Here is an 18469-nt window from a genome sequence, read left to right as displayed (position 1 = left end):
GCTTAAAAATCGAGGAGCCCCAGTTTATGAACACCTCCATTAGGTCAGTATTTCCAACTATGTTCTTAGATCTTATTTGAAAAAACAGGTTTTCAAGGTCAAAAGAAAGTTAGGAATGCTAGAGTCTACCCATTAAATAATTTTCTTTACAGCAGGACTTCTTAGAACCTTTATACAACAAAATATATACCAACCAAATACATGAGATGACACCCCAAATGTCAACGCCGGTCACTCTAAGAGCAGAGAACTGGAGTGGAGGGAATCGATGCACACAGAGAAGAAAAGGACACAGTGCAGTGACTCCAGGCTTGAGGAAGACCCTCCTCCTTGTAGAACTTGAGGGTCTACTTGGCTGTGTAAACATTTTGTCTTATTTGCAGTCTGTTCTCATGGATTTATTTTCATTTGCATTTTGGACTAAGATAAGAAAAGGTGTTTATATGTTCCACTAACGAATATTTGAATCTCTGCTGAAAGAAGCAGCAGATGAATCTCAACATTTATTACTACTGGCATTTATTATACTGCTATCAACACTGCAATCATTCTCATTCCACAAAGACCATCCTTGTCTTACAGGATCCTGCAGAGGCCCTGCCACCATTTTGTTTGGTATCAGTGCTATAAAACTAGGAAACCCAGAGTAAGATGAATGATATACATGCATATGGTTGATAATTATGTATAATAACTAAGTCAAATAGGAACCCAGAAATCACTTTTCTTCTTTGTATAATGAACCACCAATAGGTAAAGAATCAGATCTTCCCTTCCTGCTCACTGCATGTATATGAAATAATGTGTTGAATTATGCTTTTTCTATTTGTGAAAAAAGTACAATGTAAGTATATTTTAAGGAACACTAAATATTAATAAAAAGGAGGGAAATGCAAATGACCTAGATAGCATAGTGAAAGATGGATGACTCAGTGGGTCACTATTCCTGTGAACAGAACTTCAGAAACTACAGATAAAGACAGACTTCAAGCCTCTTATATGACACTATTTAAAGCATTTGCTACCTGTATAATAGGCTGGAAAGGGACTATTCAATTGATGAAGGGAGATTTAGATCTATGACTTACATTATCATGATGAATCCTATATTAATATTAAAGTTCTATCCATCACATTGGAAATTTCCCCCAGAGGGTTTTTAACATTTCCCTGGTGACTGCCTCAATACGTAAATCAATGCCATTCTGAGAGGCCAGAGAAGACTCTCTGCATATAACTTTTTCTACATTACATTTTTTCCCATTTTATTTCTGTACACATTGAGTCCATTTTAGTCTTAGAAAAAAGACACCCTGTCTTCAGATAATCCAAGCTCATATGTCTGTCACAAATGCTCTCATTGAGCCATTCCATACTATTTCCTATTTTCCTTTTGTCTGCTGATAGTAAAATTAGCAGCAGTAAGAGGTCCACTCCATAGGCTTAGGAAACTTGGCACAAGCTGTTAGTACAAGCAGTAAATGCTGGCCAGCTTATATTTTGTAGCTTGTAAAATGTTGGATATAGTGGCTCAGATTCTTTGGTTGGTGGCCACAAGCCTGCATATGTCCCATTTCATCAAAATCACTTCAGCAACTGCTGTTCACATGTCCGTCCAAAGAGAGAGAGAGGGTGATGCAATTGGGTCATGTGGGAATGAAGCTGGCCTTTTGATACTAATTTGCAGTGTATTAGGAGCAATGCTGCCCCAGGTTCTCGGGTATAATAGTAACCTGGGGATCTCCTTGACCCTAATTATAAGATGCTCCAAACTGAACTGCAGATGAGATTTGGAGTGGGGGTGAAAGAAAAGAATCACAGGCCAAAAATCATTCACTGATTCCTTCTTCTGCACCAGAAAGAAAACTTGGAAGATAAAAGTCCATCTTCTCTCAGCCTTCCATTTCTGCTCGCCTCTCTCCCAGCCTGCATCCCACCACCTCTTCTTCAAGCCTACAGTGAACTTTAGAAGAGAGTATAATAAGAATAATAGCAGCAGTGATTGCAGCAACTTTTGAGGGAACTTGCAGGACTGATGACTCAGCCAGCACTGCAGAGCATTTGCTCAACTTTTTCTCCAAGTGGGCTGGTCAGAACCTTTGACTGGTGGAGCACTGAACAGAGAGAAGAGGACACAATGAGAGGCTACCCTTTACCCCACAGCTTAACTTTTTTTCCAGATGTAGCCAACCAACATCACCCTCCCTAATTCCCTTCTTACAATTTACCCCTCGGAAGATGTCCCAGAGGACGGTGTGCATCCTCCACCCAGGCTTTCACTTGGGGTCAGCATAACTCAGAGCATCCTGAACTCTGTAGTCAGAGGAAAGGGCTGCGGGACGCAACACTCAGCCTCTTAGATGGAGAGCATCTACTGCCAGCAATGGAAGGGAGAAATTACCTGGCAGATTTTTCATTTGAAAAACTTAATAAATTTTTAAATCTTACTCTTTCAAAAGAAGCCATAAATGGGTCAAATGATACAGAATAGTAAAATGGATGTGATATGAATTCTTTATAATTATGGAAATGGCAGCTTCCTTATTGGTTACATGAGTCATGTAACATGTAATTCCCCATCTTGGGTTATTAATAATGGATACACAGTTATCATATTGTTTTAATGAACACTTCTGAAATACTTTCTGCCACTAAAAGCAAATATTTTATTGTAGACAGATATGGTTGTAGGATTGAACTAGGATGTCCCATTATTACTGCCTCTAGTTTAGTGTAAATACTGTCAAAAACAATGACAGAGAGTGATGAAGCTAATTACCAAAAGAGAATATATATCTATATTTGGGATTATACACAAGAGTCTTATCTTTACTATCTCCAAAATAAACTCTCCTTACTCATCTGTACACAGTTCATTGCATAAAGAGAGGGAATTTGGGATTGTTTCCAAGGAAGACTACCCAAGTATCAAGCAAAGAATGGTAAATCTGCCAATTTACTAGAAAAATTAACTTTCTTGCTCAAAAGGCCATGAACCATTCTACTCTGGGTCACAGAACTCACCTGATCTTAGTAAACTCAGTGCAAAGAAATGAGGCAAGCCAGTATCACCACATCTATATAGAGTGTGCGAAACATTTAGGAATGTGAGGCTCAAGTTGAAAAGAGCGTAGAACCATTAGGGACCAAACCACCTGGTCTTGAAATTCTCAGGATAGACCTTCATATCTGGTGCTAAGCATAATGCTAGAAACGGGAACACCTCCAAATGCCAAAGAGGAACACCTGAGCCAGGCTCTCACCTGCCAGGGGGAAAGGGAAATCTTACAGGCTCTCAAAGTTGGCATCGCTTTTGATGGATATATGGAGAAATAGCTGGGAACTGTGCCCTTGGCTGCCCCTGGGGAAGAGAGATCTGCAATTTATTTTGTTTTGTTTTATCATCAAAGCCCCACATGAGCCACAAAAATATCACACAAGAACACCTGCTTGCAAAAACAAAGAGATCCAGATGGCACCAATGAAAGCACTTGTCTGCTGGTATCACCGGGGCAGGATAGAGACCTCCTCAGCACCTTTGGAGAGAATGGAGAAATATCCACACCAACACAGGATGGTTCAGATGCCCTTTGATTGCACATTAGAACTTAGTTTTTCACCAGCTTAGCAAGTAGTTTTCCTCTGCACAGTGAATTGGATTCAGGGAGAGAAGAATTCAGGTTCTCTCTAACACTGTCTTTCTTACTGTTTTGAATAACTACAGTATTGTCTTCCCAGTAGCACCACCCACCCCCAACTCTTCACAGGTTTGCAATTGGATCTTCCATGTTACTGCAATGTGACACACCTTGGCTACAGGTTCAGGATGGGGCACCTTAACTAGACTGGGCCAATCAGAATCCATCCCTGCACACTGAATCTGGAACTGAGATAAGGCAGTTTTTCACAGGTTGGCTGAAATTGCAAAGAGGTCAAATCAGTCAATCCTAAAGGAAATCAACTGTGAATACTCCCTGGAAGGACTGATGCTGAAGCTGAAGCTCTAGTACTTTGGCCACCTGATGCAAAGAGTTGACTCACTGGAAAAGCCCCTGATGCTGGGAAAGACTGAGGACAGGAGAAGGGGGCAACAGAGGATGAGATGGTTGGATGGCATCACCGACTAAATGAACATGAGTTTGAGCAAACTAGAAGACAGTGAAGAATAGGGAAGCCTGGTGTACTGCAATCCATGGGGTCACAAAGAGTCAGACACAATTTAGCAACTGAACAACAACAAAACCAAAAGTTATTGGCAAACAGAGAAGCAGAGAGATCAAGACAGCAGTAGGAGGGAATAATGAAGCTGATGCACAGAGAGAAGAAATGAGAATGCAGGAGATGGTCCCACTGGGTGATTAGAGTCCTAGGCTCTAGGTGTTTCATAGGTCCCAGTCTCATTCATAAGACATCCCAGTATCTTTCTATTAAATTCTTCATTTTGTTTAAACACATTAGAAATTTCAGGAATGTACAATCAGGGACTTGAGTACTCTGTCAGGTAAAGGAGAGCCTAGTTTTACAGCTGTGCCAATAATGAAATCCTCAAGCACAAAACATTCATACAAACAGGAAACTGCTCAGGAGGCAGGGAGGTCCAAAGTGAGCCCTCAGGGAATTTTTCTCTCCTCCATCTCTCACCATACCCTGCTTAGCCTGGCTATCAGAACTGTCTAGGGTTCTAGGATTCTTTCTTCCTGGATATTTTAATCCAAATGAGATCAAGTTAAGATATACATGAAGGAAAGTTTTAAAGTGGTAAATTTAAACAAACAAAGCAGCCTAAAGTATATGAAAACATAGGAAGGGCCATTTCTCTGCTCTTGACCTAAAGGTTGGAGAATAGGGTGCAAATAGATGTGGTATTTACTGGAAGATCCACACTGATCTCCTGGTCTGATGCCTCCAGGTCAGGGATCATTGGCTACTGCTATCATTAAATCCAGGGATTCCCTGGTGGCTCAGACGGTGAAGCATCTGCCCGCAATGCAGGAGACCCAGGTTCTATCCCTGGGTTGCGAAGATCCCCTGGAGAAGAAAATGGCAACCCACTCCAGTACTCTTGCCTAGAAAATTCCATGGATGGCGGAGCCTGATGGGCTACAGTCCACGTGGTTGCAAAGAGTCAAACACAACTGAGCGACTTCACTCACATCATTAAATCAGAAGGGGCTCCACCAGGGCTCATCAGTCAAATACCACTATTCTTAGACTTCTCTAGATCATTCAAGACTGTGTTTGTAACCAGCCATGGCTTTCCTGGTAGCTCAGATGGTAAAGAATCTGCCTACAGTGCAGGAGACCCCAGTTCGATTCCTGAATCTGAAAGATCCCCTGGAGAATAGGTAGGCTACCCACTCCGGAATTTTTGTGCTTTCCTGGTGGCCCAGATGGTAAAGAATCCACCTGCAATGAAGGAGACCTGGGTTCGATCCCTGGGTTGGGAAATTCCCTGGAGGAGGGCATGGCAACCCACTCCAGTATTCTTGCCTGGAGAATCCCCACGGACAGAGTAGCCTGATGGGCTACAGTTCATGCGGTTACAAAGAACCAGACACAATTGAGCAACTAAGCACAACCAGCATATTGTTCCTAGAGGAGATATGCTAGCTTATGCACCTAAATATGTTCTGAAATGTTTACTAGCTTTGTCTAATTTCTTTACTGTAGGTACTCAAAGAGGAAATACCTGATTTGTTAAGTTCACCTGGCACAAAACCCAGTACAGAATTAAATCCAGTAGATATTTAATAGGATTACATTAACACTTACTCAGTTCATTTAACCTCCATTAGTACAGAATTTTCTATCTAGATCCTACCTTTAACAATCAGGAGATTACCAGAAAAATCTTCTCCTTTAATTAAATTTATACCCAAATCACTGTAGGTTTAAAGGTATGTTTTTAAGCGCCTCTCCAAATACAAGTCTTTGGCTGAGGGCTTTTCGGTTTGCTTGCTCAGAACCGGTTGAGCTTTATATGTCATTGACTTGACTGAGTTTAGCCAGATGCCATGCTGTCATCTTTGGCTATGTCATGGATATGCCCCTTTGGGGGTTCAATAAAACCAGTATTGAAGAGAAGTGTAACCCCCTCATCAGTGATGAAGTCCGGCCGGGTAAACCAAAGACCCACTGCTATGAGGTACATACATGAGCTCAGATCTAGAGCTGAGAGGCAGAAAGTATGGCCAAAGCCAAAGCACTGGAAACAGAAAACAACAAAGTCCAAGTGCCCCTGTGTTAACATAAGTGTGGTCAGAGCCAGGCTAGCTTCCGCTCAGAACCCAAGGCAAGTGCATGATTGCTGTAGATCTGTGAGAGCTCTCAACAGACCTCAGGAGCACAGAAACCAAGTGATCCCCAATCAGAAAGTAAAAACAAAAACAAAAAACAAATGAACAAAACCACCCATTTATATGTATATTTCAATTCACCTCCTTTTCTTTTTTTTTTCCATCAGAGATAAAAGAGCATCTAAGAGGGTCCATTTGAACAACAAGGCTAATTTTTATTGGTTACCCCTTTGTCCTTATATTCCCCTGTTTAAGATGAGAAATAGTGTTTTAAACACCCTTCAAAACCCGTATCAGTGTAGGTTTAAGCAACAGATTTCCTCCCTAGTGAAGGTGTGGCCAGGAAAGTGGAAAAAGTTAGCCTAAGGATTAGGCTCAGTACTTCCTAAGCTGTCTCAAGCTTTCTCTTTTTTTAAAGCAAATGATAATTTGAAGAACACAGTCCACATTTTGGAGTAGAATCCTTCAAAACAAAGATAAAACAAACAAAGTCAAGATATTGAAGAAGCATACATCTTGTAAGAAACTAAATTCTTCTGCTCAGGTTGGAAAAATAAGATGGCTGATAACTTATTTTAAAAATATCAAAAGACAAGATCGGCCAAAAACAGAGAAAAAAAAAATCCCCATAAAAGTCTTGGTTTCCATTACCTATATTTGTATAAAAGCTATGTGTTGTTTTAACCAAACATCTGGTCTTTGTCCCTCATGTAGAGAATTCTGAGTTTTCTTGACACTTTGGCAAGAGGTACCACAAACCCCTGCCAGGCTAGTAAAAATCACACATTTTTCCTGCAAGGGAAAAAATGTCACTAAAAATGAAACATTAAAAAACATAAAAGCTCGACTTGGAAAGCCTTGCTGTGGAGATTTTGCTTCCTAATCAGCCTTGCACAATTGCCTTAACTTCTTTTTTAAACAGTACCATACCATATCATTTGAAAGATCGAATACTAATACTTCAAGTTTATTCAATATATTGTTCTAAAAAATGTCCTTCAGATAAAGGGACCTTGCCATTTAATCACTTCCTAGAATAAATCATGTGAATTAATTTTTATAAATATTTAATGTCTATTCTTATACTGTACAAATTGACTCTTCAAGTTATTTCAACCAGAATTGAATTTCAACTGCTTTTGCTACATAAAGGAATAATCTTCGTCTCACATTCACATTGGCACCTTCCAAGGCCCTGACATTGTAATCTGTCATAGTAAAAAGCACAGAAGTAAATACAACCCTGCTAATATGACAAGCTCATTATAACCAGCCACTCATAAATCTTGAAACAAAGGCACCACCACATATTTTTTAAAAAATAATAATTTTATGTAATTTGCATAGGGATATTTTTGTTTGGAACCAAGGCAGGTATTTCTTTCTCTTTGCACACATAATACTGGAATAAATTATTCAGAAATACCACTACCTACCTCTAAAGAGGGCCAGAAATTGGTTAACAAATGGTTGCAAAATACTCTGCAAACATAAAATGCAAAATAAGACTATAATGGCCATCAATTCTTCTGCACAGCATAACACCTGGATTATGCTTAGAGACAAAAGAAGGAATAAACTGGAAAAAGGCAAGTGTCTGGGAAGTAAATGGCTGGGTTGAGGGTAAGGAGAAGGGCTCTGTAATGAGGTTCCTCTGGATGTTAAAATTCATCACCTCTTTGATAGATCTTGCCATGGCCTCAGGGAGACCGTCTATATAAAGATTTAAATAAAAACATACAGCCCATGGCACAAAAACAACTTCTTACTTGAATTGTTTTACTTGGGGTTCAGATAAACCAGAGCCTTACAAAGTCCTAAACCCAATCAATTGGCAGAAATGGTTTGTCCTCCACTTAGCTGCCTGACAGAGGGGCTTTCCTGACGGCCCAGTTGTAGAGAATCTGCCTGAAATGCAGAAGATAGATGCGGTTCCAATCTCTGTGTCTGGAAGATGCCCTGGGGAAGGGAATGGCAACCTACCCCAGCACGCATGCACGAACTGCCCTCCAGAGGTTAGGATGCAGCTAGTGGGTATAGACAAATACTGTGCAATCAGAATCTTCTTTCCTGTGCCTAGCCAATGGGCCTAAGAAGTCTCCCTAGCGAGAAATCCTGAAGCATCGTCAGGAAGGTCTCCTTGGGGCAGTGCAGTCCCCTTTCCTACCCTTCCTGGTGTTGGTGCCCATCAATGTGGCAGGATCCATCAGGATATATTAACTTACCAAACTAAATGCTCCACTACAACAGAATAAACCTAAACTCACATTCAACCTACCTATGCCTGACTATCCATGTAAAGGTCTCAGTCTGCGAAAGTCTTCGATGTAAATCCTCAACAAGGCAAGGTGAAGATGTTATGATTTCAGAATAAGCACAAATTTAAGGTCTAAAAATGTGTAAGTCTCAGTAAAGAGAGAATTCTGATCAGTGGCCAAACTGGAAAAAATAATTACCAAGCAACTTCAGTTTTAACTATTTCCAATACGAATGAAACATTTACTCATTTATTTAGAAATAAAATTTCCTGAGCATCTGTGAGATAAACAAAAATACCCCTACGATCTATACAAGCAAGGTCCTGCCCTCACACGATTGACAGAGGAGTGGAAGAGGAAACAAGGGAAGAGGACGAGTCACTGGGAAGAGCCATGATAGAAGAACGAAAGCCATTGATTGGAGTGTGAAGTCAGAAGGGACTTCCCGTGACACAGGATGCCTCAGCTGGAACCCAAACCATGAGTCAGTGTAAGGAGAGAGGGAAGTGGGTGCATACCCCATGCACAGGAAAACCAGGGGCAGAGGCCTGGAGGCAAGAGAAAGCTCATCTCTTTGGAAGAACAGAAAGAAGTCTGTCATAAGACAGAGTTGCTAGGAACTTAATGAGAGATAGTGCCGGAGAAATAAGCAGGAAACAGATCCTAAAAAGTGGACGTAGGGATTCCACTGAAAGGTATTAAGGATAGGGAAACCACTGAAAGGTATTAAGGAAGATATCATAAATATATTGCATTTTATAAAAAATTTTTCTGAGTGTATGGTGGAGCAAGAACTGGAGAGGATCAAGACAAAGGTCTAGACAAAAGAAAATGAACTGAGTTAAAAGCAACACAGATGGAGAGAAGTGAACAGAGGTAAGAGCTATTTAGAAGTCAGAGGAAAACAGACTTGGCTGGGTAGACCAGCACAGGGAGCAAGTGTTCAGACAGCTTGGGTTCAAATCCTGGATATTCCACTTTTAGGGAAAGTTACTTCCTCTTTCTGCATCTTAGCTTCCCTTTCATAGAGGATGAACAATGATGGTACCTGCTTGTGGAGTTATTAGGAAGGATAAACAAACTAATTCACAAAGTGCTGTACTTTAATAGGACAGTTCCTGGCACATGACTAGTAAGTGGCCAAAGATATAGACCATTATTATTGAGTGCAATAGCTCAAAACTAGAAACAATGCAATTGTTCATTAACTATAGAATATGATGCAGAAGAAAAGAGGAGGAAGTAGCCAAGGATCTCACAAAGGATTTTGACTTGGATAAATGGCTGGATGACTGTACCCATTATTTATTTACTGCCTCTCAGCTCTTGATCCACCCTTTGTTTCTTCACTGACAATGGAGATGGACCCAGTCGGCATTTCCCCTTGGCAGCTGGCACGGTGCTTTCCCATTGGAAGGCACTCAAGAGATACTGCAGGAGGAAGGATTTCTCTTCCTGGATCTGGTTTGCTTCTTTGAGGTCCTACACATGGACTGTGCCAGAAATCCGTGCAACAGACATCCATTAGCATTCACCCCCATCAAACTGCAGAAGCAGATTCTATGTGAGTCTCAGAAATGTCCCAGAAGTTGCCTTCCCAGCACTGGCCCATCTGCACCACAGAAGAGTGTCTCACACCTGTGATGGACAGCCGCTGGTCCGCGGTGACCCAGCAGACACTTCTCCACCATCCACACCTTCTCCCAATACAGCCTGAATTTCAGTTTGTCCTCTCCTTGGATCTTTTCTCTTGGCCCTCATGTATTCCTTACCCCTTTAGAGTTAATCTCCTGGTACAATTAATAATTCCTTATATGAACCATTTCCTATTCAAATTACTGTGTGCTTTCTGCCTTCTGATCGGACCCTGATCAATACTGTAACTATTCAGTGAAATGGAAAACAGGAGGAGAGACAGGTTATTGAACAGATAAATTCCATTTTGGACATACTGGACTTGAGATGCTTGTGGGAATCCCAACAGCACTGTCTGGTAGGAAGCTGAGTATCTGGGGTTTCCAAAGCTTAGGAGAAGTGTCCAAGATGAAGAGAGACATTTAGAAGGGAGTAGCCTTAAGGTCTCTAAAATCTTAGCTAATGAAGCATGTGTGTAAATGTCACATGTCGGGGAGACAGATCTTATTTTGTGTGCTTGTGTGTCTCATTAAGAATCCCTAACTGTGCTATGTATATGGCAGCACATTTCATCAAAAGATTTATGGTCATTTTGTACTGTGTATGTTAGGTAATGTTGTTTTATATCTGTTAACATTTTCCAAGCTAACAGAAGATATAGTTGAAAAGAGCCAAGCCCTATATTAATAAGATCAGAACTCTAATTACACTCCAAACTTGGAAGTTTAAAATCTGGTTGAGGCTAGTGGGTAATTAATCATATCAGCTACTTTGGATACTGACTTCAGCCAGAAAAATCAGTGGATGTGCCAAAACCCCAAAGAGCAGCACTGAAAACTGGTGAACTGCTCAAGGCTGAAACAACTACAGACAAGCATGTTTTGAAAGACCCAGGCTGGTTCATTCTGCCTTTTCCAGGGTCAGAGCTCAGCCAACACAACTTGTTTCTTGCTTCACCCACTTAAAAGTTTGGAGCTACTGACCACAAAAAAAAAAAAAAAAAGGGCGGGGGGAGTTACATCAGCAGTTTACAAAGGAACAATTTGGAAGAGAAATGTATAAAATCCTCAGGGAAATTAAACCCGATAATCCAATAACAGCATTACAAAATTAACATTAGACTATGAATTGAATTAATTGCCTCCTACGTGGGGATTCTTGGCTACCCACAGTCTGAAACAAATGAGACCAATGATCAACTGCCATAAGAGAGACCAGAGGAAAGTATAATCTTGGGATACCCAAGAGTGTGTCACAGAATTGTTTTTCAACTTTCTGATTTATCCTGGTGTTCTTTAATACGGAGAAAGGTCTTCACCTCTGCCCATCTCATACCTCAGATTATGGTAGGTGAGCGAGAGAAGCTAGGGGTATTTTGTTTGTTGCACTGGGTCTTCTCTGAAGAGTGGGGGCTACTCTTCATTACGCTGCACAGGCTTCTCATCGTGGTGGCTTCTCTTGTTGAGGAACGTAGGCTCTAGGTGTGCAGCCTCAGTCGTTGTGGCACACGGCCTCAGTAGTTGTGGCACAAAGGCTTATTTGCCCCCTACTTCCCCAGCCCACCCCCCCACCCCCAGTATGTGGAATCCTCCCAGACCAGGGATTGAACCCATGTTCCCTGCATTGGCAGGCGGACTCCCATTCATTGTGCCACCAGGGAAGTCCCAAGATAGTATAATTCTTGACATAAAGGGTGCTTTTTTATGACTTGCTTTTTTGGGAATTCACCTCTAAGTGCCTATATCTAGAAGTAGCTGGAGTGTTAGAAATAGATCACCCTTAAGGTCTTTTTCTCCTAAGAGGGCTAAATGGACAGGGGGAACAGGTAATGATTTCTCTAGAATCTAGGCAGGAATATAGGCAGTCCGGTGATAAGGCAGACCTTTAAGCATACCAGTCAGCTGTTCTGAAAGACTTGCTTTGGCATTTTAGTAAATAAGCGTTTATTTCTGTAAATTCTTTTCTTATGCCATGATGTCAGTGAGCCTGTGGCAGGGCAAGATTACCTAAACAATACAGGTCAGGGAACAACAAAATTAGCATGTGTGTGATTTACCAGTCCTCTGCCAGCATTCTTTAAGGGGTTTGAGGTGGAAGGTAGGATGTGGCATCATCATAGAAATAAAATCCTGGTGATTTACACAGTTTTGCCAAATAAGGCCCTCAGGGCAGATGCAAAAGGCCTTGAACTGCCTCCAGCCTCTCCCGAGACAGCCAGTTTGTCAAAATGCCTATTGCTTGGTCTTATGCACACCCTTCAGGTTACAGCTGACATTTACTCCTGAAGCTTTTTAATAATAAAGCAGCATTTTACAAAAAGTTAATTAATGGCATTTTATTTCAGTCTTATGTGATTTGGAATTCTTTTGACACATGAATTTTGTCTGACATTTTGAAAATACTATGCCTAACTCTTGTGTGAATAAAAAATTTTTTTCAAACAGTTAACACATATTGAACACTCTTCCTTTCTCGCAAGAATTGACGCAAACACCAAAGACAAAATACTTCTTTTTTGAGCTCAGAGAAATGAAGCATTCAGTTTGTTTGGAATCTTAATGATGATGGCCCCAAACTTATCTAATTAAATACTCCTTCATGATGAAGGAAATTATTTTCAAAGTTAATGAATTTGCAAGCAGAAATGTTGCTGTCTTCCTAGAATGAATTACCCACATTCCTTACATACATATTTCAGTTAAACACTAATTAATGTTGGTGCTTAAAACACGTGGGATTGATTTCCCAATGAAAGCAAACTTTGTTTTTAGACAGTATAAAAAGACCACAATTTCCTTTTGTATAGACATCAGGCTGCACATATAAACTTAATTCTAGATTTTGGACAAAATGGAAATTATTTCACTAAAACGATTCATTTTATTGATGTTAGCCACTTCAAGCTTGTTAACATCAAACATCTTCTGTACAGATGAATCAAGGATTCCCAATCTTTACAGCAAAAAGAATTATGACAAATATTCCGAGGTAAGTTTTTTAACTCTGTCTAAAATGACTAGCATTCACCATTGAATATTTGTTCTGAGTCTAGCGCTTTTGTAAAGAATAAGGAATAAGTTTGCCGTTTGCTTTTTGTCACACTTCAGCCCATCCAGGGCAGTGTATTGATGCAACTTGTATTTTGTAGCAAAACTGCACAAAGCCTGGTCTCATGACCATTTTAGTGCAGAGTATGATACTTAGCAAGGATAAGGCACATTAATAAGTGTCAATTGACTCAGAAGTGCACAGTTGAAGTAAAGAATTGCAGAAATAAGTACTGGTTACATTTCAGCTGAACATTTAAATTATATTTCTATATCTAAGAAAAATGTTTACTCCTAGATGGTGCAATTCCACTTTTTTAAATTTTCTTCTCTATGCCTTTATGTAAATTCCCATGTTTGCTAAAATAAGTAGGTATTATTTTCTACAATAAGAAAAGTTACTTTAAAATCTTCATACCGACAGACTTTCATGGCAAAACTAAATCTAATTAAATATTTGCTATATTTTAAATGGTCCCTTTAAAGTGGGTATGGTCATGCTGTAGTAACCCACAAACCAATCAGTGTTTTACTAACGTAATTTACATACTAATAAAATATAATCAGTTTCTTGAAACGCTTTTCGGTAAAAAAGAAGTCTCTGCCAATTGTACCCCAGAACTTGGCTAGCATGCTCGCCCACCACTTTGACTTTTAAAGAGGAGGGAAACAAGAGACACAGAGAGGCAGTGGAAAGTGTCTCTAAAAGCAATATATAAAAACATATGAAATATTTTATAAACAAAATGAAGCAAAAACTGAAGGAGGGATAGTTAGGGAGTTTGGGATTGACATGTACACACTGCTATATCTAAAATGGATAACCAACAAGGACCCATTGTACAGCATAGGGAACTCAGCTCAATATTATGTAACGATCTAAATGGGAAAAGAATTTGAAAAAGAACAGATACATGTATATGTATAGCTGAATCACTTTGCTGTACACCTGAAACTGTCACAACATTGTTGATCAACTATACTCCAATAGAAAATAAAAAGTTAAAAAAAAAGAATAACCACAGTAAAATAAACTTTCACTTCATTTCAATACTTCATTACGTTCCTCCTCCTTGAATACATTGCTGCATTCACTACATATATTAATATTTTATAGTTGTCTTATAATAGTCCAGGGATGGAGAAACTAGATTGCTTTAAGAAGCTTAATATAAATTATCTATTTTAAAAATTCTGTACATGAAAGCACAAACTTTGTTCACAGCTTTAACATGATCTACGAATTAAAGTCTGGATTTAACATAATTTAATAATTTAAACTATTGCTTACAACACTAATAAATTATTGAACGGTTATTTCTAATTATAGCCTAGAGGAGATCTAGGCTGGGAGAAAGAAAGAAGTCTTACTTTTGAAGAAGTAAAAGATTGGGGTCCAAAAATTAAGATGAATACACCTGCCGTCAACAAAATGCCACCCTCTGCAGCCAACCTGCCGCTGAGATTTGGGAGGAACATGAAAGAAGAAAGGAGCACTAGGGTGATGGCCCACCTGCCTCTGAGACTTGGAAAAAATAGAGAGGACAGCCTTTCCAGACGGGTCCCAAATCTGCCCCAAAGGTTTGGAAGAACGATAGCAGCCAAAAGCATCACCAAGACCCTGAGTAATTTGCTCCAGCAGTCCATGCATTCACCATCTACCAATGGGCTACTTTACTCCATGACCTGCCAGCCCCAAGAAATCCAGAATCCTGGTCAAAAGAACCTAAGGTAAATATTTGAATGCCAATTAAATGCACATGCAGTTAGCAGAGCTAGTCTAGAAACTTTTAAACCACTTACATTTTTTCAAAAGAAGTTTCTAACAGTTTTTCAGTTTCTTAGGACTTCCTTGGTAGTCCAGTGCTTAAGAATCCACCTTCCAATGCAGGGGATGAAGGTTCCATCCCATCTTCACTAAGATCCCACGTGCCGCAGGGCAAGTAAACCCATGCACCGCAATTACTGAACCTGCCTGCTCTAAATCCCGTGCTCCCCCTGCCTTGAGCTGCAACTAGAGAAAGCCTGCATGCTACAATAAAGACCCAGCACAGCTAAAAAGTTTTAAAAAGAGAGAAAAGAAAAAAGCTAAGATTGTAAGAAGGAAAAGGCACAGGGAAATGAACACCTATAAACTGAGAGGTCAGTTCCTATAGCTCATATGGTAAAGAATCTGCCTGCAATGCAGGAAACCAGGGGTCAGTCCCTGGGTCAGGAAGACCCCCAGGAGAAGGAAATGGCAAGCCACTCCAGTATTCTTGCCTGGAGAATCCCAGGGCTAAGGTCCATGGGGTCACAAAGAGTTGGACACGACAAAGAGACTCACACACACACACACATACACACACTGATATTAAGTCGTGAGTTAGCTTCCCCTAAACCACATATGGGTATCCCTCACATTTCTCTACAGCCACACTCTAAGAAATAACCAGCAATGATAGAATGGGGAATTCATGCCTATGAGGTATCATCCAACATTTGACTTCTCTGACATGAAGGCTCCCCATGAGGGAGTTGTCTGCAAGTACAAAGGACACTATTTCAAAAACCCAGGTTTCAAATTCAGATCTTCTTCCTCAACTTTAAATCAAAATTTATTTTTTCAGAATCTCATGTTATAAATAATTCCTGTTATTATAATCATTCTTCGTATTGATATGTATTTATTGAATATCTACGAATACAAATCCTAGTATAAGCTACTATAAGAAGTTCAAAAATTTAATAAGCTACCTACATATTATTTTCTAGTAGAGCAAATGTTTAAAAAAAATTTATATAAAACAGAACATGACTCTACCGGTAGAGTATGGCAATGAATCAGATGTTGGGAGTAGGGTGGCAATGAGGAAGAGAGATAAGTCCATGGTAAGTCTGTCATTCTAAGTGCCCATTACAAATTCAGGATCCCATCAATGTCTCACTCATTTCAAGTGCAGCACAATTCAACTCAGGTATAATTAGGCAATTAGGATCATGGCCTGCATTTGTATGTTTTCACATGCTATTGTTGTGATGGATGAGAACATTTTGCACCGCTTACATTTTAGGAGACTGGGATTCCAGAAAATAGATGATGCAGAATTGAAACAAGAAAAATAAGAAATCTGGAGCCTGTCCCTAAAGACGACTTAAAGCTGTAACCTGCAAAGAAATCTATGGTGAAGACAAAGAATGAAGTCACTGTTCTCTTGTAATAATTTATCATTCACAGCAATTTCTCCTTCTTAGTACAGCTAATATCTTGAAAGTTAAAAAATGTAAAAAACACTGTAATGTAAAGATGAAATAATTTTGTCTAAATAAAAAGAGCATTGCATACACTTAAGAAGCCTTTGGTAATGGGGAGAAGAGAAGAGGAGAGAGAGACTGACTTAAGCCACAGCACCATCTTATGAATACAGTTAACCCTTAAGTAAAAATTTAAACAGAGGAGCAGCCTGGCAAATTTTACAATGAATATTAAATAATTTAACAGAATAACATGTTTGACAATTAAATGAGCATGAATAATAAACCATTTCCTAATATTTTTATACACCTACTTTTTCATTGTATCAGCTGTTAGTAAATACATGATAGATTGAAAATCTTTTTAAAAAACAGATAAAAGAAAAAAGCAATTATTACACACCTCTTTAAGTGTCTCTTCTATCCATAACTGAAAATTTGCCTTCTGGTATGTTTTTTTCCTCCTCATTTACTATTTCAAGTTTTTGATTTGTAGACAAAACCTAATTACTCTTAAAACTAACAATTTATGAACACAATATACCACCACCCCGATGTTCAGTGATTCAACTTTAGTCATAGAATAAGAAGTCCTTAATCTGATTTATTAAGCAATCTTAATTCCTTAAGGTATAAACCAGGAGTGGCAGTAATTGTCTCCTATCCTGCCCCCAGCTGGGCTGTGTTGAATCCCCTTTCCCTGCTGGGCAGAGATCTCTTAATAATACCCCACACTCCTCAGCTTCCTCGTCACTGCTTGATATTAAAAAACTCAGTCAACTCCAGCTGAAGATGGCCGACTCATAGCCAAATCAAAGTGTCCCCTCCCCCATGGCTGGGGGCTGGGGGCTGGGAGGACGTGAAGCTGAAAAGAGACAAGGCTGCTCCTTCTGTCTTCCTCTTTCCTCCCCTTTCTCACCTCTGAGGTAGGGTGGTGGGAGGGAAAAATGGTAGGCCTCTGGAAAACAGTCTTCTCTTCTGATTACTCCAAGTTGGGTGGGTGAGGGAGGGGGATGGGTATTTTTGAGTAGGGGTGGAGAATCAAAAGTCCCTGTCTGGTCTTGTCATTATAATGTTACTTTTTGCACTTTTTGAGTACTTTGGGACGCACTCAGGGAATGTCACACTGCCCAGGTCAGTGACCTAAGACACCTGAATGCTGTCTGATCTCTTCCAGTCACCCTCATCTCATCTGTACTCTTATTGCCAGAAAGAAAGACTCAAGGCAGCTATCTTCTCAGTGTCCACTTGATTTACAGAAAAGGCAGAGGTCCTCGTCATGCCAAGGCAGGACTTAAGCTGCTTCTCGGATGCCCCGCCACTGCCCCCATTTGTCTCCAAGCCCCTCTGCCCCACTTGGGGCAGAGGCAGGCCAGCAAGCCTACTGCCTACACATGCTACCTACCAGAAATGCGTGGCCAGTACCCACTTCATGACTCACTCTCTGACTTTCTAGAAACCTCTCTTGTTTGGTTTCAGGGTGAGGGACAGCTGTAGCAGCCCTCCCAGTCAACCTCTCGCCCACCGCCAGGAGACTGCAGGAGTGGGAGACGGGGATGGGGCAAGGCAGGGGCTGATGAGACTCTGCCATCTCTTCATAAACCCTGAAGGGGTGTCTGGCCCCCGCCATTCATGACTTGCATTATACAAGTATTCAGCACCTCTGGACTTCCAGATTTGGTCCCAATTGCACATCCTGAGCAAAGTGAAAGTACGAAACATCCTGCTGCACTAATAAATAAATCAACAGAAAGCCACTTGGTCCCTTGATACTACATGATACAAGAAAATGTCTTGTCCTAGAACATGGGTTCTTTACCTAAACCCTTGAAATTTATTGAAAATAAATATTGAGTGAATTACCAACTGTCAGCTGCCCCCTAACCCACAGAGCTTACTCTGTTTCAGCCCCTTGGTACCCACTTCACCAGCTTCTACAAGAAATCCATTCACATAAGGAAGCCTGCAACCTCTCTGCGGACTGGAGGGATCTCAAGGA

General features: G+C 40.3%; 1 protein-coding gene across 1 annotated transcript; it reads left to right on the top strand.

The window, feature by feature from the left end:
- On the top strand, window positions 13039-16427 carry NPVF (neuropeptide VF precursor). The gene is made up of 3 exons (XM_005679285.2): window positions 13039-13177; window positions 14567-14967; window positions 16290-16427. The coding sequence occupies exons 1-3, from the start codon at window positions 13040-13042 to the stop codon at window positions 16339-16341; spliced, it is 591 nt and encodes a 196-aa protein (XP_005679342.2). The 5' UTR covers window position 13039; the 3' UTR covers window positions 16342-16427.

This window comes from Capra hircus, chromosome 4 (assembly GCF_001704415.2).
Source record: "Capra hircus breed San Clemente chromosome 4, ASM170441v1, whole genome shotgun sequence".
Lineage (NCBI taxonomy): Eukaryota > Metazoa > Chordata > Mammalia > Artiodactyla > Bovidae > Capra > Capra hircus.
This window is presented reverse-complemented; position numbering and strand designations above follow the sequence as displayed.

Bases quoted from the DNA above. Each gene is read 5' to 3' on its own strand.
- NPVF (XM_005679285.2), top strand. From the start codon at position 13,040: ATGGAAATTATTTCACTAAAACGATTCATTTTATTGATGTTAGCCACT. The intron at 13,178-14,566 runs GTAAGTTTTTTA...TTCTAATTATAG, and splicing joins ATTATGACAAATATTCCGAG to CCTAGAGGAGATCTAGGCTG. The intron at 14,968-16,289 runs GTAAATATTTGA...CTTACATTTTAG, and splicing joins CCTGGTCAAAAGAACCTAAG to GAGACTGGGATTCCAGAAAA.